The 26,636-nt window shown below is 38.4% G+C and overlaps 1 protein-coding gene across 1 annotated transcript in view; it reads right to left on the reverse strand.

The window, feature by feature from the left end:
• Positions 1-26,636, reverse strand: part of nfatc3a (nuclear factor of activated T cells 3a) — a 180,612-nt gene that overhangs the window by 72,573 nt on the left and 81,403 nt on the right. Inside the window, exons 5-8 of the mRNA XM_072279527.1 lie at positions 24,418-24,590; positions 21,816-21,956; positions 10,916-10,971; positions 10,170-10,296 (exon numbers count right to left, since the gene is read on the reverse strand). Coding sequence (XP_072135628.1) covers positions 10,170-10,296; positions 10,916-10,971; positions 21,816-21,956; positions 24,418-24,590 — 497 coding nt within the window. The remainder of the gene's footprint in view (positions 1-10,169; positions 10,297-10,915; positions 10,972-21,815; positions 21,957-24,417; positions 24,591-26,636) is intronic.

Here is a 26,636-nt window from a genome sequence, read left to right on the forward strand (position 1 = left end):
ATTTCAGCGCTACCCCATTGACCAATATGACTGGTGGTTGGATCTCACTGGGACTACACAGAGGAAGAGGAAGAGGTACAGAAGTTTGGTTTTGGAGACATTGATTCTTAGGCCAAAAAGAGTGGCAGCAAACAAGAAGCGGTCTACAATTTCTTGAATCACATTAACATCAATAGCAACCAGGGCTGAGTCGTCTGCATACAGAAATTCTCTGACACGTATCTCTCTTGATTTGGTTGAGGCTTTGAGTCTTGACATGTTGAACAATTTTCCATCTGAGCGAGTCCTGATGTACACAGCTTTGTCCAAATTATGGTCCATTACTTCCAAAACTGCAGCAAGATATAGTGTGATCAAAGTTGAAGCAAGAATGCATCCCTGTTTTACCCCGTGGTTGACGGTGAAGGCTTCGCTAACGTCTCCTCCAATAGATACTTTGCCAGACATGTTCTCATGAAACAACTTGATCATCGTAACCAGCTTATCTGGACAGCCATAAATTTTGAGCACTTCCCAGAGTGTTTCTCTGTCCACCGTATCAAACGTTTGACAGAAATCAACAAAGGCAATGTACAATGGTTGCTGCTGTTCTACCACCTTCTCCTGGAGTTGCCTCAAAGTAAAAATCCTCCAGCCCTAAAGCCACAATGGCTTTCAGGAAGCACACCTTCTGAGATGATCTTGTATCTTCACCATAATCTTGCCAGCTGTGGACAGAAGGGAGATTCCTTGGTGGTTTCCACAAACACTACGGTCACCTTTCTTCTTGTAGATGGTGACTATCATCGCATCTTTGAAGTCCTGAGGGAGACATTGACTCTGCCAATAAGCATTATGTAAGTTCAGCAGTTCAGTCTTCAGAGCAGGAACACCTTCCTTCAGTACATCTGATGGAAAGTCATCTTGCCCAGGTGCTTTACAACTTCTGGTATCTTTTCTGTCATAGTGATGAGTACACATAGCTCTTCTCGGTCTAGTTGTGAGCCTTCCACATGCATTGCGGTCAGCCGCACCTTCTTGGTTTAGAACGTTACAGAAGTGTACTCTCCACCGCTCAATGATGTCTTTCCTGTCACCGCATAGCTTGCTCCCATCTGCAGTTTTTACTGGGGCCATTGTACTGCTTCTTGGACCATAGACAGCTTTCAGTCCTGAGAAGGGCCCATGGTAGTCATTCCTGTCTGACATTGCTTGCAGTTCTTCCGCTTGCTTATTCCACCAGTTGTTCTTCATAGCCTTGATCTCCCTTTGAAGTTTGGCTTTCACGGCCTTAAATGCTGCTTTGCTTCTTTCAGAGTTCTCTTTCAAGTGACAGATATAAAGCCTTATTTCATCTCTAACAGTTCTTGAATTGAATCATTTTGTTCTTATCACATTGATAATAAATGTATCAAAATATGTATGTTGTATACAAACTTTGAGATTCATTAAAGAATGAAAATTCGAATGTTCTTTGAATTTCTTCATCCTCTCCAGCTTACCTGTCTTTCCTATAACAGGATGACCAAAACTGTACACAATACTCGAAGTATGATTTCACCATCAACTTATACAACTGTAACATAATGTCCCTCTTCCCAAACTCAGTGTCCTGACCAATGAAGACCAGCATGCTATACACCTTCACCACCATCTACTAGTGTAGCCACTTTCAGCAAACTGGGCACTTGTACTCCCAGGTTCCTCCATTCAATAACACTTAATAGCACCCTGTTAATCATGGTATAGGTTCTACCCTGATTTGAATGCTCAGAATGCATCACTTCACACTTATCAGTTGAAATTCATTTGCCATTCTTCAGTCCATTACCATAACAGTTCAAGACTACTTTGTAATTCATTTTTAACCTGCTTCATTATCAACAAGACCTTCTAATTTAGTATCACCAGTAAACTTGCAGATTGTGCCTTGTACATTCACATCTAAAACATTTGTATAAATAATGAATAACAGAGGTCCCAACACTGATCCTTGGCACATTCCACAAGTCACAGGTCTCCAGTTAGAGACTCAACCTTCTACAATGAGCCCCTGCTTCTTTTCATCGAACCAATTCTGAATCCACCTCGCTATCTCCTCCCGATTCATGCAATCTAATCTTCCAGATCAGTTTACTATATGGGACCTTGTTAATGGCCTTTCTAAAGTCCATACAGACAACAACCACTGACCTACCTTCATCCATCCCCTTAGTTATCTCTTATAAAAACTCTAGAAGATTCATCATGAACAAAAACCTGATCTAGGCTTCACTATACAAATAATGGTAGACCTTGCCCTTCAGTAACTTTTCTGCAACTGAAGACTCACCAGCTTGTAGTTCCCTGGCCTTTCATGCTAGCCTTCCTGAACAATGGAACAACATAAGCCCACCTTCATCTTCCAGAATTTCACTAGTGGCAAACAAAGCAAGTATTTCTGCAAGGGCTTCCATGATTTTAGCCCTGCCTTCCTAGTAGATCCGGGGCTGCACTCAATCAAGCCCTAGGGATTTGCCCACTTAAAAAGCATTCCCCCAAATGCTGCTTCAAATACTTGGCCCACTTCATACCAGTATTGCTTCCTCTCAACTGGATACATCTACATATTACGTAAGGAAACTGTCTTGAACACACTGCACAAATTATGCCCTGTCCTGAGCCTTTGCACTATGGGTGTCCCAGTCGACATCAGGAAATAAAATAAAATAATATTGAAATGTCCCATTGGCATTACCCTATTATTCTCACAACTACATGCAATTTCTCGACACATCTGCGCAAAATTTTTGCTGAATCTCACGGGGTTTATAAAATACTCCTACCAAGGTGACCATCCACTTCTTATTCCCAAGTTCAACCCAAATGGACTTATTACATGACCCCTCAAGAATATCCTCACGCTATTATAACCTCTCTTATTAAAAAGGTTAACACCCTTCACTCAGCGTGGGGTAGAGTTTGTGGGTGAAAGGTTGCAAATGGATAGGGGAGGGGTCATTGGTAAGAAGCAGCATAACATGCAGGAACATGATTCTGAAAGGGACTGCAAGGCTGTAGTCTGCTTCAACCATCTAGTACAAAATAGTACAGGTCTCAGGATAACAAACAGGGAAGACTGAAAATTATGGTCACATTTTCTGCAATTTCCCCTTACTTCTTGTAGCATCTTGGGTTACCTTTCAGTTGAGCTTGGTGCATTATCCACTTTCAAGTACACAAAAACTCTTAATATTTCCTCTAATTGTACTTGTCACATTCAAAATATTATTCTCACCCTACCGAATTAAACCTTTGCAATGCCTGTCCTTCAGAAAAAAAATGTTCTAGGTAAGAAGGTAAGTAACCAGTCAAAACTGAAATATCCTTGACCAAATATTAAGTTACAATTTGTTTTCTGTAACCAGATGTAAAGCAAACAAGAAAATACTTAAGAAGTTAGTTCGCTGAGGGTTAACCAAATTGAAGGGCAAACTATCTGTAAATGACTTCAACAGCTTTAATAAGGCCTTTGCTAGAATAAACCAATTATTCACATTAAATATTTGAAATTAACTTTAAAGATTAGGTTCCTTTACACATCATGACAACACCAAGTTTTTTGCACTATTTTCCTATGGGTTGGGTGCCATACACCCACACATTCTCTGGTGTTAGCAGCAAACAATTTACAACTAGTTCAGGTCTCAGCTTCTGCCACTTAGTTTAGCAGGAGTAAGTGGTTTATAGATAATAACTGGTTCCTGTTCAGCAGTACAAGCCACTTCCTGCCAGCACCTGTCCTGATCCATCATTGGTCCAGTAAACATTTCTTAAAATGAAAACAGGAAATATTCATATCATGGGCTGCATTATATGCTTTTAGCTTTGTGAATATTGCCAGAACATTAAAATAATGAATTAAACTGAAGACATTTTGTACACCAGCAAACAAAATGCAAGGAATTTAATTTGTGCTGTTATGAAAATATCTCAGTGGTTCCACTTTCCTCCAATTCCTTGATACTCCCCAAACAAGAGTCTTAACATCAATGTAATTCAAAGGCGCATCCCTTCCATAGCAATCCAATAGCTTTTTTTGCTCAATTCTGTCCAGAGATTGGAAAACTAGTTATGTGAACCAAGGTTAATCTAAAGCTCTGTCCACAACAGGCAGGTTTCCCAGTGGCCAAACATTTTAATTCTACTTCCACTCCAATTACAACTTGTTGGCCCATGACCTTCCCTACTGTCATGACAAGGCCATAATACGAGGCAATCCAAACACGAGGGTTTCAGCCCGAAATATCGATTGTTTACTCTTTTCCAAGGATACTACCTGGCATGCTGAGTGCCTCCAGCATCCTCCGAGTGATACACTGAGGCCATTCTCAGGTTAGAGCGTTAACACCTATTATTCCGTCTGGGTAGCCTCCAACCTAACAGCATGAACACTGATTTCTCTAACATCTGGTAATTTCTTCCCCCCCCCACCTCCTCCTCCTCTCCTTTTTCATTCCGGCAACCGTCTTACCCTTTCTCTTCTCCTCACTTGCTTATCACCTGCCTCTGGTACCTCTCCCCTCCTTTCCTTTCTACCACGGTCCACTCTACTCTCCCATCAGATTCCATCTTCTTCAGCCCTTTTCTTTTACCATCCATCACCTCCCAGTCTCATCTGGTTCCACCTATCACCTGCCAGATTGTACTACTACTCCTCCTCCCCAATTCTTATTCTGAGTTAACACAGCTACAGGGTGGTGAGAAAATTAATGGAGACAGTATCTATCTGCACTTTGAAAAGCAATGACTGATAGGGATTTAGTCAGCATGATATTTTTTTGTATGGAAAGTCTTTCATGATGACTTTTTGTAATTTGAAGGGGTGACCAAGAGATTGATGAATGCAAGTAGGTAGATGTCCACATGAATTCTAGCAAAGCCTTTGAGAAGGTCATGCATGGCAGGCTAGTTTGGAAGACTAGATCACTTGGAATCCAAGGTGAACCAGCAAAAGGATACAAAATCGGCTTAGTGCAAGGATGAAGGGTTGTTTTTCCACTCTGTAGAGCTGTGATCAGTACTGTGCTGCAGGGATTGGTACTGGATCCCTGTTGTTTGTCATCTACATTAATAATTTGTATGAGAATATAGGTGGCAAACATTAATAAGTTTATTGATAACAAATATCATTACCACAAGGCTTTGGAAAGTCTTAGGAAGTTATTTCTTGTACAGTATTGCATATGAAAGTGCACTCCAGAAGACTTGAATATTATCCAACCAGTAAGTATAAGTTAACTAGTTTCAGAATAAGCAACTGTAGCTGTACAAATGGATTCAATGCTATCAGCTGAGCTGTAGGAACTCCTACAATAAACCCTTCGGGGTTCTTGCTTTTAATTTCCATTCATCAGATTTATATCCATTCAATCCAATTTCTTCTCAGATGGTCTTTGTGATCAAGAATCATTTGCTTCCACTCTGGGTTTTAGGTTCTCAGGTGGATAACGAGGCTAAAGTGGGAATCTGACTCTTCCACATGTAGAGAAGGTACCTTTCATGTCAGGCAGGTGGGTAGTTTCCACCACTTAGGCACAGGTTCTCTGTGCTCTTAATGTATGATCACAAAGCTCCTGATACCATCCTGAATGCTGTTTTTCCACTTTGAGCAGTCAAGGGCCAAATATTTCCATAAATTTGTGGGAATATTGCACTTCAGGGAAACCTTACACACATCCCCGAAGCATTTTCTCTGTCTACCTCGTAACCTCCACAACAGCATTTAGAATAGTGACTGTTTCAGCATTCCGTTGTCAGACATTTGAGCGACATGGCCAGTCCAACATAACCACTTGACATTCACTGGGGTCTTGGACGAGGCATGAGAGATGGTTGCTTATTCCTCCGGGGAAATTGAACGATTTTAAGGATACACTGTTGGTGGTATGGACATGTCTGATATGTCTCAGAAGCATATCGGAAGGAAGTGTATGGATCACTGTATTTGTCCAACACACTAGCAGTTTTGTGTCAGGTTGGAAGTTTTGATCTTAAAATATTCTTATCCTTTACTGATCAATACTGGCATATTGAACACAGCATTGAATTTCTTCACTAATATGTGCCTTCCATAACAGTTGGCTCTAAGATTTTCTAAGGTATCAATGTGAATTTAGTACATTAGGGAGGTTTGGCAGAAGACATTGGTCTTGCAGATTTTGACGTCAAGGTCAATCCTCTCACATCCTTTGTAAATGAGTTGATACCATCTTAAAGCTCAACTTCTAAGCATGAATAAACACACATTATCTGCATACTGTAGTTTGACTACTCAGGTTTGGGTGACTCCTTTGTTCTGCGTAACAGACACTGTCAGACTGAACAATTTTTTGTTAATTTTGAAGATTACTTTGCTCCTACAGGAAGTTTGTTGAAGGCGAAATGCAAAGTTGCAGCGACAAAGATTTAAAGATTATTTTAGGACAACGACTCATTTTGTTTGACACCAGTCAAGACTCGTCTGTTGTAGAACCAGTGGTTAGTATTATGGTTTCATCAAGCAAACACAAGGTAAAATTGAAAGCAAATGCTGCTCCCTACGCTTTTCTTGGAATGTTGTGCAGTGAAGATCATATTCGCTCTGCCTCTAGATGGATGAAACTTGCACAGTGATTCAGCAAACAGCTCATCAGTCACAAAAAGGTAGTGGTTCAGGAGGATCCTGATAATGACTTTTTCTGTGTCAGATGTTGATGAAATTGTGGATACAAGACTGAAAAACTTCACCACCAATTTTTAAGATCTCAGTGGATATAGCTCCTTGCTAAGTTTTGAGTTGGGATGCAGCCTTGATTCTTGACTCTTATTAGACATGTAAATTAGTCAACAACAGAGTTTGATTTGATAGTGATATTTCTTGGCATAGGCAGTGGCCAAATAGCTTGCTGACACTCACCAATACACTTCAAGACTAATAAATACCCAGGCACCTACTGAATCTTATTGAGAAATTCACAACCAACAAAATTCCAATGCTTTCAGTACAGTATGTAAGAGGTTGAAGATAAAAATGTAAGATCTTCATGGAGGAATGAATTGTGAACTTACTGACTTTGTTCACTGTAACTATGTTGTCCTCTGTCCTTCCTTATACTTTCTCATGTCTATTGTTTCTGTATAATATACAAACTAAGGCATATAGAATTGCTCTCCAAAAGATCAATATTGATAGGAGAATAAATCAGCAGTAAACTGAACATATTAACTGCTCTACTGGTTTGCCTTAACCTTTTTCCCCTGACTGTTATGGCTTCATATAATGGAAGAAAACCAAATTACAGCACCAAATGTTAAATCTGACTGCAACTGATATGTATTTTGTCATTTGCAGTCAATTTTTTCTTCCCTTCACACCTCATGCATACAGTGGCATGAAAAAGTTTGAGCACCCCTGGTCAAAATTAATGTTACTGTGACTAGCTAAGCGAGTAAAAGATGAACTGATTTTCAAAAGGCATAAAGTTAAAGATGACATATTTCTTTAATATTTTAAGCAAGAAAACTGTATTTCCATCTCTTACAGTTTCAAAATAACGAGAAAGGAAAAGGGCCGAAGCAGAAGTTTGGGCACCATGCATGGCAGTACTTAGTAACACTCCCTTTGGCAAGTATCACAGCTTGTAAACTCTTTTTGTAACCAGCTAAGAGTCTTTCAATTCTTGTTTGGGGGATTTTCACCCATTCTTCCTTGCAAAAGGCTTCTAGTTCTGTGAGGTTCTTGGGCCGTCTTGCATGCACTGCTCTTTTGAGGTCTATCCACAGATTCTCGATGATGTTTAGGTCAGGGGACTGCGAGGGCCATGGCAAAACCTTCAGCTTGCGCCTCAAGGTAGTCCATTGTGGATTTTGAGGTGTGTTTAGGATCATTATCCTGTTGTAGAAGCCATCCTCTTTTCTTCTTCGGCTTTTTTTTTAACAGGCAGTGTGATGTTTGCTTCCAGAATTTGCTGGCATTTAATTGAATTCATTCTTCCCTCTACCAGTGAAATGTTCCCTGTGCCACTGGCTGCAACACAAGCCCAAAGCATGATTGATCCCCCATGCTTAACAGTTGGACAGGGGTTCTTTACATGAATAGAGAATAGACAATAGGTGCAGGAGTAGGCCATTCGGCCCTTCAAGCCAGCACCGCCATATACTGTGATCATGGCTGATCATTCACAATCAGTACCCCGTTCCTGCCTTCTCCCCATATCCCTTGACTCCGCTATCATTAAGAGTTCTATCTAACTCCTTTTTGAAAGCATCCAGAGAATTGGCCTCCACTGCCTTCTGAGGCAGAGCAAAAGTTTGGGCACCCTGCATGGCAGTACTTAGTAACACCCCCTTGGCACCTTTTTTTCTCTAAGCATACCTTTGCTCATTGCGGCCAAAAAGTTCTACTTCAACATGCAGTGAAAGAAAATGTGTCCACAGGACTTGTTTCCAAAATGCATCAGGCTTGTTTAGATGTTCCCTTGAACCTTTTGAATAGAACTTCTTGGTATTTTCAATTAAATACTAGCAAATTCTGGAAGCAAGCATCACACCATCTGTAAAAAAGCTGAAGATGAAAAGAGGACGGCTTCTACAACAGGATAATGATCCTAAACACACCTCAAAATCCACAATGGACTACCTCGAGGCGCAAGCTGAAGGTTTTGTCATGTCCTTATAGTCTCCTGACCATCATCGAGAATCTGTGGATAGACCTCAAAAGAGCAGTGCATGCAAGACGGCCCAAGAATCTCACAGAACTTTTGTAAGGAAGAATGGGCGAAAATCCCCCAAACAAGAAGTGAAAGACTCTTAGCTGGCTACAAAAAGCGTTTACAAGCTTGCCAAAGAGGGTGTTACTAAGTACTGCCATGCAGGGTGCCCAAACTTTTGCCGTGGGCCCTTTTCCTTTTTTGTTATGTTGAAACTGTAAAAGATGGAAATAAAAAAGTTTTCTTGCTTAAAATATTAAAGAAATGTGTCATCTTTAACTTTATGCCTTTTGGAAATCGCTTCATCTTTTACTCGCTTAGCTATTCACAGTAACAGAAATTTTGACCGGGGTGCCCAAACCTTTTGCATGCCACTGTATATTTACCCTAGAATCCTAACTCTTTTAGAACCGTTAAGCAGGTAAAAACAGACTTTTAAAAACACCAACTAAACCTATGTTACCTGTATCTCAGTGAACATTCATGTTTGTCAGAATGTACTGTAACTATTATCTAGTTCTAGATTTTCCCACCTAATGTCTACAACATCTAACCAGGCAAGCCTCCTTAGAATATTGTGCACTCCAAATATATCATCCCTTATTCTAAACGGAATAGAACGAGGCTCATCTTGCTCAACTTATTGTTATTCCATGAATTAGTCTGGTGAACCTTCTGTCTTTTCTTAAATAAGATCAAAAACATATGCAAATCTCAGTATCTGGTCTCACCATCTATTTAAGAAACTCTTAGGCACATGGATGATAGAAAAATAGATGGTTATTTTGGAGAGAAGGATCAAGTCAAAGTAGGTTAAATTATGGACTGAAGAACGCTTTCTATGTTCCAAGATTTCCCAACCTTTGTTTTCCATTCTGCTTACAGCTAAAGGTCAAAGCTCCATGGAGCTTCTAATTACTTGCTCTATCTGTGTGCTAATTTAAGTTTCAGTAAAAGGACTCCATCTCCAGTTCTACATTCTGTTATAAAGCAAATGTTAGCCCATTGCATTAAAAAGAAATTGCCAAAGAGTTGGCCATCAATTGGTGTTAATGAATAACTAATGCTGTCAGAATGTGTTAATTTTTTTTATTTGTTAAATGTGAGCGATCAAGTAAAAGGTTCAGCTGGAATAATGAGAATTATACAAGTTTTGCCCTAACTTCATCATCCATAATCTTTTTAAATACATTCTATAACTTGTTACATCTGCAATGAAAATGAGTATTTTATGGAAAATATTGTGAATGTTTAGTAACCAATCTGGGAAACTTAACCAAACACAGCAGTAATATCTTTAAGCAATATCAATAAAATCATAATTTAAAAGAACAGATGAAGAGTCAGTACAGTACTAAGTGAATAAATATTTCTTACTCCAACTCTCTCTGCTGCAGGGAACTTAATCTCTTTTTTACAGTTGTATTGCTAAAATGAAGTCAAGAGAAAGAACTCAATTACCTGGCATGTAAGTGAAGCGCTGGGATTGACTCCTTTTTCTCTTGCCATTGCAAACATAAAACTGTACTTGAACCGCAGATGTAACATTTTTGTTATGGTAGGGAGGAACTTCAACAACAAGATTAACCTGAAAAATATAACTTTGAAGAATAAGTTCAAGAACAATTCACATAGCAATGTTTAAAGTAATTAATTTTGTTTATCACGTTCAAGGAATGAGTTTTGGATGCAGGCAGGCGAAGAACAAAACTGAATTGAGATTATAAAATAGTGAAATGAACTCCAAATCTATTTGGAACATATATAATTTGAAATAGTGTGCAAAAATGGGCATTTTCCATAACATGGAATTTTCTAGCCAATTCCCAAGTATAATAATAAGCTATAATAAAGGCTATTATTTGCTAGTAAGCTCAACATTAGCTGAGAATAAAATCAATTTGACATAATCAATTACATTGCCTTTTAAAATAATGCTGTTAAAGTCTTACAGTTATCAAAATAATCAATTTTAATCAAAGGTTCAAGTTTCAAGTAAATTAGTTCTATAGAAGCCAGTACAATTATGTGGTAAATAATCTAAAATTGCCTTGAACTTCAGAGTTCATACAGTTACCCATTTGGGGGAAAAAAATTAAAAATAACTGCAATTTGATAAAAAGAAACTGCAGTAAAATAACCAATTGAGACACAAGAGATTGTAAATATATTTTTTAAAATTTGGCTTAAATCAAAGATTATCTTACCCCTTGAAACTTCTCCCTGAGAATTTTGCCTTCTACCTCCCATTGAGGACGTCCATCTGTAAATCACATTAAAACAATGAGATTTTTGTTAAACAAAATGACCACATGTGCAACCAATAAGGATCTGCAATACCATAAGCATTCCTCTAAATCAATGCATACAGGTGCTTCATGAATCTAAAGACTATGCTTATTCATGTTGCATTGGGTAAAGATTGTGGGTAGCAAGGCATTATGTTGACAGTGGTGTGAGGTGCAGTGAAAGAAATGTGTGCACATAGCAACATAATTCTGAAAGTACTGTCAGGGTAGATGCTGAGAGGATACTTTCTTCTGTTACAGTATCTAGTACTAGGTGCTATAATCTCAGGATAACAGTTAAGGCCATGCAAGTGAGACCAGAGTGAATTTCTTCAGAGGAATTCTCAAGGACTATGGGGAGACAATTAATGGGCATATATAATAATAATAATAATAATAATAATAATAATAGGCAGTGACAATGGGTTTGCACCGCTGGTGGACTGTGTCCTCTCCAGGGCACAAGCCTGGGTGGGAAGATTTGAAGAACCGGCTGTTGCCCATGCAGTGGGTTCCTCCTCTCCACATCACTGATGTAGTCCAAGGGAAGGGCAAGTGCCAATACAGCTTGGCACCAGTGTCGTCGCAGAGGTTGTCAGAGTGAAGTTGTAAACAACATCAAACTACCTTAGGGACCCAGGCTTCAGATTTCTTCCTCGAGGTTTACTCCCGAAGCCTTTCACATGGGTGAGTATGGCCGCAAAGCAGCAGAGGTTTAAAATCAGAGTTTTCCTTCTGCTAGGGCGGGCTGCTGTCCAAGGCTGACGAGCCCCAACTGGCCAAATAATAATAATAAGAAGAAGAAGAATAGGAATCAATAAAGAACTTATTAAGTTCTTTATTGATCCTGATTGGGAAATTATTTTGTTACAGCATACTTAGCAATAATAATAAATAATATTAACTAATAATAAAATAGAGAATAATATACACAATTATAATTTATCAATGTGTAATAATGTACAAAATAATAAAACAGACTATTGTACTGCTGTGTGTGTTCTCTTGTCACGCAGAGACGAACTGTTATATATGCTTACTGCATTTGGTAAGATTGCAGCTGGATAAATTTTTGGACCAGAGGTTAAGGAAATCATGCAACAAAATGTACCTGAAGAAATGAATCACACGCTGATCTTACAGAATAGTGGACAGACTTCAGGAGGGGTTGGAAACAATATAGTAACACATTTGTATGAGGAGGCTGCAAAGGGAGTATGAGTATGAGCATGAGCAGCACATGGACACAAATGTCCATATGGTTTTGTGTGTATTTGTTGGTGGAGAAGGAGTGCATGCATATGTGGATACTTCCACTTCAGCTACAGTCACACAGTATTTTACCACATTTCTCACTAACTATTTAGTACACAGTCACTTCACAAAACTATAAAAAACCTGAACAGTAAATAGAATTTTATTTGATATTTCATTATTAAAATGGCACCAGGGGTTTAATATAATTCTTCACATTGCCTGATCTTGATTCATGGTTTACATCAGATCCTCAAGTCCACAGAAAGGAGAATTCAAACTCTTCAGAACTAAATTACTAGTGGCTGATTCATACAATTAATGAATCCCTTTACTCAGTCTAGACTGGAAGTCAAACTAAACCTCCAAGTTACCATAAGTTACGAAAATAACAGTACAAAATAAAAAGAGTAATGAGGTAGTATTTATGGAACGTTCAGAAATATGATTATGGAAGGGAAGAAGCTGTTTTTGAATCATCGAGTGTGGGTCTTCCGGCTCCTCCACCTCCTCCCCAATGGTAGCAACAAGGATGAATTTCATAATTTAGAATAAATTAGGATAACTTATTAATTTAGGATGGACATATGCAGTAAGTTTCATGGCTTTTTCAATATACTTTTTAAAGCCAATGAGATCCTTTATTATTGAAATGTAGTCACTGATTCTAGGAAACATGCTTACTAGTTTGCACACAAATTCTCCATAAACAGCATTGTGATGAAAAAAAGAGTCAGATTAACTGGCTACAGGTGGCCCCGGTTTTCTGAACGTTCGCTTTACAACACCTCGCTGTTACAAAAGACCTACATTAGTTACCTGTTTTCGCTAACAGAAGGTGTTTTCACTGTTACGAAAAAACGCAGCGCGCAAAAAAAGGCAGCGCGCGCTCGCACAGCCAAGCTCCTCCCCCGGAACTGCATTCTAGCCGGCATTGCTTAAACACATGCTTTATCTCGATTTATTTTGTGCATCCGTTAGCAAGATGAGTTCTAAGGTATCTGAAAAGCCTAAAAGAGCTCGTAAGGGTGTTACACTTAGCATAAAACTAGATATAATTAAGCGTTTCGATCGTGGTGAACAAAGTAAGAACATTGTCCGCGCGTTGAACTTGCCTGCGTCATTCGCACTATTTATATGCAGAGAGAAAGAATTTTGAAAGTTGCCGATGTTACTGTTGGTTCTGCTCGTAGCAAAGTGGTCTCTCTTAGTCGGCATCCGATAATGGATAAAATGGAAAGTCTATTGTTTGAGTGGATTGATGGGTGTACAAAGCATGGTGTTCCACTAAGTTTTCTTATACTTAAGGAGAAATCAGTCAGTCTTTTTAATAAGTTGAAACAGAAAGCACTGGACGATGGTGATGAAAGTGGAATTTAAAGGTAGTCATGGGTATTTGATCGGTGTCTGAGGTAAAGGCAGCTTCATAGTTTAAGCAGTCCTCCCCAACCTCTGGGCCGCCGACCAATACATGCCGTGAAGAATGCAGCGGTAGTCGAAACACACCCAGCACACTTTTAAGAAAAAAGCGAAATAAACAAGCTAATTAATTAGGTGCCGCCCAGCATGTAAATGTCAGCCCAGATCAGAGGCGATTGCTGATTGCATCAGGTGGTTATTTGCATAAATGTTTAACTGTGACGAAACTACAATTTATTGGAGTCTTCCCGATTCTGGTAAGTGAAACTACATTGTACATACATTATTTCTACTTTATATAGGCGATGTACTTTTATGTGTTATTTGGTATGATTTGGCAGCTTCATAGCTTAAAGGTTACCGGAGAGAGTGCTTCTGTCGAGAGTGCTTCCGCGAGATTTTCTCTGCGCTAGACAGTGTTGCAGAAAAGTATTTCTACTTTATATAGGCTGTGTATTTATCATATCATTCCTGCTTATATGTTATAAGTTATAACTATATGTTACTGTTATCCTAGGTTTTGTGTGTTATTTGGCATGATTTTGTAGGCTATTTTTTGGGTCTGGGGCACTCAAAAATTTTTCCCCATATTAATAAATGATAATTGCTTATTCACTTTACGACATTCGGCTTACGAACCATTTCATAGGAACACTCTACCTTCGGATACAGGGGGAAAACCTGTATTATGAAACGTTGAAGTATCCTAGCGAGAGCATCTCTGCTCTTCAAACTACTTCTTTGAGATATTTAAGGCTACCTGGCAGCATAGAGGCCTCAATTTATCAAACTATCCAAAAGTTACAACCTCAAAAAAACTGAGTTTGTGTTTTGTCTGGGATCAGAGCTCAAAACCTTCTAACAATGCCACTAACTGAATCACTGCTATGCTAATTATCATGCGTAATATTTATTGAAGAGGGAATATCTTGAACTACTTTATTAATTTAGTATTAGAAACATATTTAAAAAAATTAGGATGACATGATTAGAAAGTTCAGTCTTTTCTTGCAGAAGCTACAAAAATATTTTTAGCTTATATTTTCAAAGTATTTCAATCAAGCTAAATTCACTAGTTTAAGAAGTGCTAATACTACCCACAATAATTGGAGAAAAAAATGTGACTAATACTCCAAACAAAATGCTTTATTCTGAAAATATGCCTAAAGCTCTAATATTTCTCTGGAGGGAAGCTCATCAATATTTCTCCTATCTATATGAAAATCTAAGCACAGATGGCCAAAGCTGATGTTCATAGTGTTGATAATTCCATTATTGGGCAATACCAGACAAATTTATTTATTAAGATTTCATTCTATGACATTAAAGATTGGAAAAAATGAAATTACATTCAAAAGTTAATTTGAAAAAGCAAGAGATTAAAATTTGCATACTTTATAATTAAATTTGATCAAGAAACAAAAATAAGGTCTTAATAAAATAACAAAGGACATACAACTAACCTTAGCAGATCGATCAAAGAAAAAAACCCATGTTTTTACATTATTGTATTCCTTCAAGAGTCAAAGCCCAGATTTCGTTTAATTCCGATTGACTAAGTTTTCTCCGAACTGCTTTTGCTTTTTAAATGGTTTCCTTGATTTCTAATATCTGAAACAATTCTCAGAGACCATTATGATTAGAGCAATTTTGAAATGACTGTCTCCAAGTCTTTTTTAATATGTGCAGTTCATAAGAAAATTATCTGAACCCATAACAAACTTTTACTAAGAGCGTTTGCCATACAACATCAACATAGATAAAACCCAACTACTTTCATATAACTATAGCCCACCAAGAGAAATTGAAAGTAGATATCCTTGGGCATGGCAAACAGAGTCCGTCAAATACTTGGGCCCCATTATGCCAAAAGATTTGGCAAGATTATCAGAATGCAATTATCAGTCTACATATAAAAAAATTAACGAAGATATAATAAGATGGAACCTAATTCCTTTTCTTGGTCTCAGTTCAAGGATTGAATCTATTAAAATGAATATACTGCTCAGACTACTATATCTCTTTCAGACACTACCAATAGAGATGAACCAAAATCAATTCAATGAATGGAACAAGATACTACCAAGATATATATGGCAGCAAGGTAAAAGGCCTAGGGTTCATCTCAAAACTTTGCAATTAGCCAAGGAAAAGGGGGGGATGGGGCCTACCTTCTCTTAGAGATTATTATTTTGCAGCACAGTTGAGAGCCGTGATATGCTGGTGCAACCCATCATATGACGCTCAATGGAAAAACATTGAGGAGAGGATACTTTTCATCCCCATACAGGCAATTTTGGCTGATAACAACCTATAAAGTTACATAAACAATATTGAAAACCCATGGGTGAAATGGACTCTTAAAATATGGAAAACTATTGTAAAAGAAGATAAACTAGAGAGAGACATTGCAATTCTTAAATGGTGTGCATATGACTCCGATTTTTCGCCAAATAAACTGGATGCTAGATTTAAGGACTGAACAGCGAAAGGAATAACAGCTATTCGCAATATAATGAAAGAAGGAACACTGTTCAGTTTTGAAATGCTCAAAGAGAAACACTTATTAGAAAAACAAGACTTTTACCGGTATTTACAGAAGCGACAGTGTGTTAATAGGACAGTTAAAAATGTAAGCCAGGCAAGTACATGTCTGATAGAGCTATTTAGAAAAGCATGCAATTCAGACAACGGTAGTAGAATAATTTCAAGCGTGTTTAAGGGTTTGTCAAATCTTAAAAACACATTCAACTTCATACATTAAAACAAAATGGGAGAAGGAAGGAAAGATAATAATATGAGGAAGACTGGACAATAATATGGAGGTATCAATGGAAGTGTACCAGTTCACAGAAATGGAGGGAGTTCGGGTGGAAAAACTTGATAAGATATTTTATTACACCCCCTCAGAAATCCCATTATGATAGTAACCCCCCGTTTACTGGAGAAATTGTGGAAATCAAAATGCAAACTATCATATTTTCTGGGAATGCCCCGTTATCAAAGACTATTGGAGTGGGATACATAATACCCTACAACACATTTTTAAATATGAAATACCCTTAGAGAGTAAGACCATATATTTTGGGTTTAACTCAAGAATGGTTGAAAAGAGATAAATATTTAATGAATGTACTGCTGGTGGCTGGTAAAAAGACCCTTACCAGGAAAGGGTTATCACAGGAGAGCTCAACTTTAAATGTATGGATGGAAATTACAATGGACATTTACAAAATGGAGAAGATAACAGCATCTGTTAATCATAAGTTGGAACAATTTTATTCATACTGGAAAAAATGGTTTAACTACATAACAACTCATAGGCCTGATTTTATTCTCACAAGTCAATGAATATGTTGTAAAAAAAGATCACTCCCTACTCTATACATAGTTTTCTTCTTTCGATTGTTCTTTCCTTCCTCTCCTTTCTATAAGTGTATACCTCAGATAAATATTATGTGGAGATTTGCAACAAATATGGTTATATGATATATATGTACAGTATCTGAAATACATCTTATGGAAATGTTTGATGATGAAATTAAATAAAAAATAAATTACAAAAAAAAGAAAGAGCGTTTGCCATTCTGTAGCTTTTCCTCCAGGTTCAAATGCCATAACTATTTTTATATTATCTGTACATTTAACAACTTACATTAGGATTTTGAAAAATCCAAACTTAGCTAACTGAACACGATGCCTTTAACAAATGTTTGCTGCTTTCTCATATACTCATTTCAATGCCAGAAATGGTATGAGTATATAACATTTAATAAATCTTTTGCTACTTCGTACACTTCTTGCTTGTGACAAAAATATGAAGAAAGGAACTTGCGACGGGGTCCTGAATTACCCCTATGAACTGTGATTTTGAAGAGGGAGAGAGGTATTTAACACCAACATGTTGTTTTGAAAACAGACAGAGAGAGAGAGAGATGAAGACTAACTTTTGGACTGTCACTTTAAGGCACGAGGAACTTTTGGATTTTTGCTGAGTTGGGAGAGGGCACCGAGCAGCTTGTAAGTCACTATGGTGACTGAGGGCGGCGTTATTTGATGGATAATCGAGGATATGGTTTCTCTGGAAGTATGTTTCTACTTTCTCCAAGGACATTTGCCTGCTTGTACATTTCTTACACAGACAAAGGAAGGAGGAGTTATTTGAGAGACAGTTGGTACTCAGTACGGTGAGATAAATAGGAGGTCAGATGATAGACCTCAGGCACGTTTTGGACACTGAATGAGCTTTGTTGTGCCCACAGAAAAAGTGGGTTTTTTGGAGGATCGATCAGGCAGATCAACCAGTGGCTCTTGCAGTGAGAAAAGGGATTGACCGGTGGGGAGTTGTCCATGTGTCCAACCTCTGCCTGGGTTGATAGCTCCACTCAGAAGAACAGACCCCTTTGTTGAAGTCACAGTTGGTGACGTTTAAAGGATTTCGGAGGACAACGAGAAGATCGACGGAGTCAGCTCACCTGAAGACTCAAATCCCTCCCTCTCTCTCTCTCTCTCCATCACTACTCAACACCACGAACTGAACTGAACTTTACTCATTACCGTAAGACTGTATCTTTTTATCCCTGAACTTGAAGAAGCTTGGTTTTTCATATATATTCCACACTTATTCATATATAATCATTGCTAACCTGTTTGATTTATCTACATTTATATTACTGTATTGTGTAGTTATTAATAAACATTATTAGTTAATAGCAATACTGGACTCCAAAGTGTTTTCCATCTCTGCTGGTTCTTTAACCCGTCACGGGGTACGTGACAAACTGTTGCATGAAAGATTATAATTTTCTGTCTAGAAAAGAGGGAATGGCATTCACCTTCAAGTTAATTTGACGTTTTCCCTCATGTATTAGATTGAAAGGAAAATTCTGTTTTACCCAACTGCATTTTTAAGCATAACAGGTGAAGTATTGATATGAATGAAAAATGTCTAGGAAAAAAAAATATTCTGGGCTCACTGATTGATAATTTCTATTAAACCCAACATACCACTTCAAATTACAGGTTTTCTAGGTGAAAAGGAAATCAAAACCACCATCTGCTTTTAAATTATCATGCATTTAAGTTGCAAGCTACACCTTTTCAAGAGGAAATTCATTTCAATATTATTTAAACTTTAACACATTTTCGACATCACTTGCTTTTTTAGATATAAAAATGTATTTCTTTCTCTCAATTTTAGGCTTATTGTAGTGTACTCCTCCCAAATAATTAATTACACACAAAATACTAGACTGGAGAGGTGGCATATCAGTAACCATTAGATGACAGCTGGGACATCCACCTCTACAATTATTTTAAACAAAATAGAAACAACTATAAACATAAAAACTTACTTGTCAAAATGTCTGCATTTTAAATAGTTAGTTTACATTAACTAAAAATAAATAAAAACAAAAACTTAATTTGAAACTGGAAACAGAAAACACTGATAATACTCAGCAGATCAGAAGTTCCAATGAGATGTCTGAAACATTAACTGTAGAAAGGACCGACCTGAAACAGTATCTCTGATTTTCACTCCTAAGATGCTGCCTGATCTGCTAACTTAACTGTATTTTCTATTTTACTTCAAAACATCAAAATTATTATAAATGAACATACAGTTTAGGAGTCGGCCCCTCAGTTCCTTAAACTTCCACTGCTGTTCAATAAGATCATCCCTGATCTGATTGTAACATCAATTCCGCATTCCATGCCATTCCTTATAAAAATATTTCCAATGCTGCCTTAAAACTGTGGCTCCCTTGAATGATCTTCAACTTTCTCTCACTGAAACATCCATATTCTGTCCGTGTGAGGTAGAACTCTCACCAAAACTTCACACTTTCAGGAGAGAATGGTCAGGATATGTGCAGCAACAATGGTGGGCATTTTGAACATTAAATAGAAAATGCTAATAAATTTTGCCTGATTTGTTATGCTGCTTCCTACTGCATGTATTCAGATGAGTGATGAAAAACTGTGCTACAAAAATGCAAAGAAAAATGTGAAGAAATCTGAATTACCTGACGTTGTACTTGGATATCAACAGATTTTTAGAAAAGCATCTGAGGCACTGATCGTTCCCTCCCCCCCCCCACCCCCCAGCTCAAAGTTAAAATAATTTTAAATTAAATAAACAATTTAACATATTAGAATGGAGTTTTGAGCTTTCACGTTATGGGTCAAATCTAAATAAAGTCTTCAGAAAAGTATTACATTGTGAATGCATTTAACTATAACGTTTCCCAAGGTATCTTTACGCAGGGTAAATAATATTCTGTTTTAAAATAGAATAGTTTGTCATATAACACGATCTACTATTTTCTTCTGATTAAAACTGCACAACTCTGTAAAGCAGGAGCTTCTAAATGATATGCAAACACAACCCAAAAATATTCATAATTTAAATATCTGATGAATGAATGGTGCACATTGGGTTACGCTAGAAGCTTCCAAATCTAGGTCAGAGAAATCTTGTAATCTGCTGAAAATATCCTGTCAAAATATCCAGAAGCATGTGTCTAACATGGCAAACACCAAAGTCCATCGCGTTACTTGAAACTTCCCCTTTAAAGAATGTTAATGAAGGAAAATGAGTACGTTTACCCTTAAAAATCCATGTAACTATGAATAGCTTGCTTATTTACTATAATCAATCATATTATTTGAAGTCAGGTAAATAGATACATACTAGTGGACTTATATTTATAAAGTGAGAAATACAACTACAACATACTCAAATGTGTCATGCGATTTTTTTGAATTTCAATAATAAGCTGTCAGTTTTCTAACTGCTGATGAACAATATTTTTCTGATTTGATTGCAATGTTGGACAGCTCATGGAGTCTGATGTTGGAGCAGAAAACTGAAGATTCACAAAGAACATTCTCACTGAACCTGTGTCAGGTTTGACTTGGCACAGCTTCAACATGCCTACTTAACAAAGGAATGGATTTGAGGGAACAAGTTATAGGTAAATTTAAAATTAATTTTCAGCTAATTTATTTCATTATTTATTCCTTGCTTCCAGGTACCTGGGCTTCAATAATTTAATGTTTATTTTCAAATGTATGGTTAATTTTTTAATAATTGAGACCCAGCTGGTGGTGTAGTGGCATCAGTGCCAGACTTCGGGATGAGAGGTCCCGAGTTCAAATCCAGCCGGCTCCCCTACACGCTTTCCATCCGTGCTGGGACATGAGCTGGTGATCTCTTTGAAAACTCACCCAGCAGAAGGCAATGGCAAACCACTGCTGTAACTTGCCTCGTACACGGTTCCCCACTACGTCACAGAGGCGTGGAGGGAAATCATCCGCTAACTAGAGAAACTCCGGATGCGACGTACCTTTCCTTTTCTTTTGAATGCTAGTTCCAGGTTATGAAATTATGCTGATGAAGTTCTTCATGACACTGGCAATTAGCAAGGTCCAGCATTCTACAGAGCCTCTTAATTAAGTCAGGGTTGGTTATTTTGGAAGGTTCACACCAGGAGATCTTTTCAGAAGCAGGATTAGAAAGAAGGCACCTTGCAAGCAGATGGACAATGGCACTTGTGTGCAGCCTGATTAGAATAATCACTTCAAAGAAAAATATGTGGCAATTCAAAAATTACATTGCATTGCAATAAATATGTGTGTTTTTAAATTCTTGTCCAGCATAAGAACAAGATTTGTAGAGCTTTTAGCTATGGCTATACAGCTACCAAACATGAAAACTTATTAATTGAAGTTTCTCAAGAAATCTTTCCAATGAACCAGTCAGGTTAGACTTGAAACAACTTCAGCAATGAAACAGCGACTCTTTTGAATGCACAAGTGGAAAGGAGATGAAGAGCATATATTAAAATATATCCTTGCAATGTGGTTGAATGAACCTCATTAAAAAAAAAGATAGTAATAAACCAGAAAATAGGCATACAGATAACACTGAAAGAGCAAAGACAAACAGTGCTGGTTCAAAGCTAAATGTTATTACATTTGATTTATTTTTCATCTGAAATACTTTCATCAAAAGAATGTAAAGGATATGCAAAGGAAAGTCAGCCAGTGTTAAATGCAAACAGCTGCAATAATAGGGAAAATTATACTGCCTTTGGAATAAATACAATTACAGACATGTGTGGCTTATAATGTTCTCACATACCTGGGCCCTTTTCAAGAAAGATAACCTTGGACTCCGGAAGAAAATTGAAGCCGCTGATGATCATTTCTTCTCCACCAGTGACAGAACAGGAACTGATGCTATACTTTTCAATCTGAGGGAGTTCTTGAGCAGACCGCTGGGCTGTGTAAATCCAATGATTGAAATTACTGCATATATTAAGCTATCAATTTTTATACAAGTTCAGAAAAAGTACATAGCTATGCAAGCATCAGTCAAAAAGATTCAGCTATTTTTTCCCCACCTAAAAGACTGATGCACTATGTCCAAATATGGACTTAAAGCAGTTTTGGGTACTTAAGGGAAAAAAAAACTATTGCAGACAATTAGTAAGAATTCAAAAAGCTTGCAAAGTACTTAATGAACCCCAGTCCTGACGAAGGGTCTCGGCCTGAAACGTCGACTGTACCTCTTCCTAGAGATACTGCCTGGCCTGCTGCATTCACCAGCAACTTTGATGTGTGTTGTTGTAATGAACCCCAGATAGTGTCTGGAGATAATTAAGGTGACAAGGTGCAATTCAAGTACAAAGTGTTCAAGATTATGCTCATTTTTAAAACAAATCTAACTGAAGTGAACAATTTCAGCAATTATTTAATAATGATTTAATGCTACTTGAAAGCTGAAAGAAATGTCAAGAAACAAAATTACTAACTCATTATCTGAAAGATGTAATATGCTTCTTAGTGCGTTTATTTTCAAGAGCTATCATGTCTGAGTAGCCCTTGAAATGTTTAATTACCAACTCAACAAAAACATAGAACATTACAGCACAGTATAGGCCCTTCGGCCCACAATGCTGCGTGGACCCTTAAACCCTGCCTCCCATATAACCCCCACTTTAAATTCCTCCATATACCTGTCTAGTAATCCCTTAAATTTCACTAGTGTATCTGCCTCCACCACTGACTCAGGCAGTGCATTCCATGCACCAACCACCCTCTGAGTAAAAAACCTTCCTCTAATATCCCCCGTGAACTTCCCACCCCTTACCTTAAAGCCATGTCCTCTTGTATTGAGCAGTGGTGCCCTGGGGAAGAGGCATTGGCTGACCACTCTATCTATTCCTCTTAATATCATGTATACCTCTATCATGTCTCCTCTCATCCTCCTTCTCTCCAAAGAGTAAAGCCCTAGCTCCCTTAGAATCTCAGATCATAATGCATACTCTCTAAAGCAGGCAGCATCCTGGTAAATCTCCTCTGTACCCTTTCCAATGCTTCCACATCCTTCCTATAGTGAGGCGACCAGAACTGGACACAGTACTCCAAGTGGGGCCTAACCAGAGTTTTATAGAGCTGCATCATTACCTCACAACTCTTAAACTCTATCCCTCAACTTATGAACGCTAACACCCCATAAGCTTTCTTAACTACCCTATCCACCTGTGAGGCAACTTTGAGGGATCGGTGGACATGTACCCCTAGATCCCTCTGCTCCTCCACACTTCCAAGTATCCTGCCATTTACTAGTACTCTGCCTTGGAGTTTGTCCTTCCAAAGTGTACCACCTCACACTTCTCTGAGTTGAACTCCATCTGCCACTTCTCAACCCACTTCTGCATCCTATCAATGTCTCTCTGCAATCTTCGACAATCCTCTGCACTATCCACAACACCACCAACCTTTGTGTCATCTGCAAACTTGCCAACGAACCCTTCTACCCCCACATCCAGGTTGTTAATAAAAATCTCGAAAAGTAGAGGTCCCAGAACCGATCCTTGTGGGACACCACTAGTCACAACCCTCCATTCCGAATGTACTCCCTCCACCACGACCCTCTGCTTTCTACAGGCAAGCCAATTCTGAATCCACCCGGCCAAACTTCCCTGGATCCCATGCCTTCTCACTTTCTGAATACGCCTACCGTGTGGAACCTTGTCAAATGCCTTACTAAAATCCATGTAGATCACATCCACTGCACTACCCTCATCTATATGCCTGGTCACCTCCTCAGAGAACTCTATCAGGCTTGTTAGACACGATCTGCCCTTCACAAAGCCATGCTGACTGTCCCTGATCAGACCATGATTCTCTAAATGCCCATAGATCCAATCTGAAAGAAAATCTGTGTTCCAACAGACAAATAAACAGGAGTTTCACTAAGAACGGAATTTTGTTAGTATGTTAATCATTACAGAGTCAATATACAAAAGAAATCAGCAAAAATATCAAACTGTAGAGTTCTCAAGTATATTAGCCCAGATAACACTGCTTAATTTCACCTCACAATGTACCATGCAATGAATCCTAAATCCCATCTATTTCTGGAATTTCAGATCAGCCTACTTTTCTACTCTTCTTACCACTTGCTTGGCATGGCAATGATTGCTATAAGTGAATTCTTGCTGTTTTTAAACCATATATAATTGCATGCTTTAGTCAACCAGTAGGAATGGCTGGGAAGATAGGGCTGAAGTACAGTGCAGGGAATACGAAATTTTACTAAAAGCTCAGTTCTGACATGTAATCATGTATGATAGTCACAAAATCTACACATAGAAAATGAAGCAGTTTGTTAAAACAGCAATATGTGGAATAATTAAAAAATACAGAGTTTGTATGGAAGAAATTTTAATACTAACAACATTCGACAGGAATTGAAGCTGCTTGCAATGAGACAACTTTTCCATTGGGCTGTGGGATATGCACACGGAAAACAAGGCGAACCCTTGTATTTTTTCTGCCAATATCAGTTTCACCCTTGCGAAGTTCTATATCGGAATTGCGGAGTTTCAAAATTCCTGCACAGTCAATGCTAAAAGAAAGAAAACAGATTTTTTTTTAAGTAATATGATTTCACATTAAACTCTTTCAGAACAAAAAGGTACACAACCAGCACTTGCAGCAACAAAATGGCAGGATTTAGGTCGAAATGCATAGCATTATCCCAACACAAATGGAAGGGGTAATTCACCACAAAGTGATCATGAAAATGTTCTTTGAGACCAGCGGACATGAATCATTAATCTTCATTCACATAACCAAGTTTGCTCTCCAGTAATCCACGAGCCTGTTTCCTGGACAAGAATTTTTAAGCCACAGCCCCTAACAAATGCAAATGTTCACACATAATGACACCCTGATGCTCAGACAGGCCCGAGGTTATGGTAATACCAACCTTGCACAGAATTTTACTCACAGCCTGAAGCCAAATTTTCCTGGATACAAGGGAAGCTCCATTTAAAAAATTTGCATAGCAAAATGTCTCAGCTTGTCTTGTAACACAAGCAAGATCCAGGCAACATTTGAGCTTTTCAATGGAAGGTCAGATTTCAGCCATGCAATCTCGGACTGCTTCCTGAAAAGGCTGCATATGCCAGAAATACAGCTGAGGACCTTTCTTCCCCTCCCCCTAATCTCTTTACTTGTTATAACACTAAGAAATATTCTGTTTTGTCAGCAAAATAAACATTGCTGAAATCTTTAAGTAGCAAAATTTACCTTTGCCACATCATTCTTAAGGACCACAAAAAATGACAAATTCTAGAAATGTCAGCTGAAGATTTTGACACACACATTATATAAATTGCAGATAATTTTAATCTGTACCTTACCTGTGGAAGGTTTTCTTTCTAACTCTAAATACCGAAATCTCCATGTGAGTTGAAAATACACTGCTAGTTATATAAAGTAAGCAACATATACAAAATGCTGGAGGAACTCAGCAAGCCACGCAGCATCTATGGAAAAAAAGTACAGTCGACATTTCGGGCCGAATCCCTTTGGCAGGACTGGAGGAAAAAAAAGCTGAGGAGTAAATTTAAAAGGTGGGGGGGGGGGGGGGGGGGAGGGAGAGAAAATCACTAGGTGATAGGTGAAACCTGGAGGAGGAGGGATGAAGTAAAGAACTGGGAAGTTGATTGGCGGAAGAGACAGAAAGTCACAAAAGAAAGAAAAAGGAGGGAAGCACCAAAGGAAGGGGAAAATGAGGACTTTTTCAGGATGAGGCTTTTCAATTTAGAACGATGTCTTCTTTTTTCAAAAAAAAAAGGGGGCTTCCCTTTTTCAACCAATGTTGCTCTCAACTGCACCTTTTCCATTTCGTGCGCATCTGCTCTTACCCCATCTTCCCACCACACTACCAGGGATAGGGCTCCTCTTGTCCTCACCTACCACCCCACCAGCCTCCACGTCCAGCATTTAATTCTCTGAAACTTCTGCCACCTCCGACAGGATCCCACCACGAAGCACATATTCACCCCCCCCCCCAAATTTCTGCAGGGATCATTCCCTGCACGACCCCCAAGTCCATTCGTCCTTCCCCACTGATCTCTCTTCTGGTCTTTATTCTTACAAACAGAACAAGTGCTACACCTGCCCCCTCACTACTATTCAGGGCACTAAACGGTCCTTCCAGGTGAGGTGACACTTTAACGCTGAGTCCGTTAGGGTCTGTTTGGGGGTAAAGTGTTGATGTGGATAGAGAACCGGTTGGCAGACAGGAAGCAAAGAGTGGGAATAAATGGGACCTTTTCAGAATGGCAGGCAGTGACTAGTGGGGTACCGCAAGGCTCAATGCTGGGACCCCAGTTGTTTACAATATATATTAATGACTTAGATGAGGGAATTAAATGCAGCATCTCCAAGTTTGCAGATAACATGAAGCTGGGCGGCAGTGTTAGCTATGAGGAGGATGCTAAGAGGATGCAGGGTGACTTGGATAGGTTAGGTGAGTGGGCAAATTCATGGCAGATGCAATTTAATGTGGATAAATGTGAGGTTATCCACTTTGGTGGCAAAAACAGGAAAACAGATTATCCGAATGGTGGCTGATCAGGAAAAGGGGAGGTGCAATGAGACC

The sequence above is a fragment of the Mobula birostris genome, chromosome 15 (genome assembly GCF_030028105.1).
Source record: "Mobula birostris isolate sMobBir1 chromosome 15, sMobBir1.hap1, whole genome shotgun sequence".
Taxonomy (NCBI): domain Eukaryota; kingdom Metazoa; phylum Chordata; class Chondrichthyes; order Myliobatiformes; family Myliobatidae; genus Mobula; species Mobula birostris.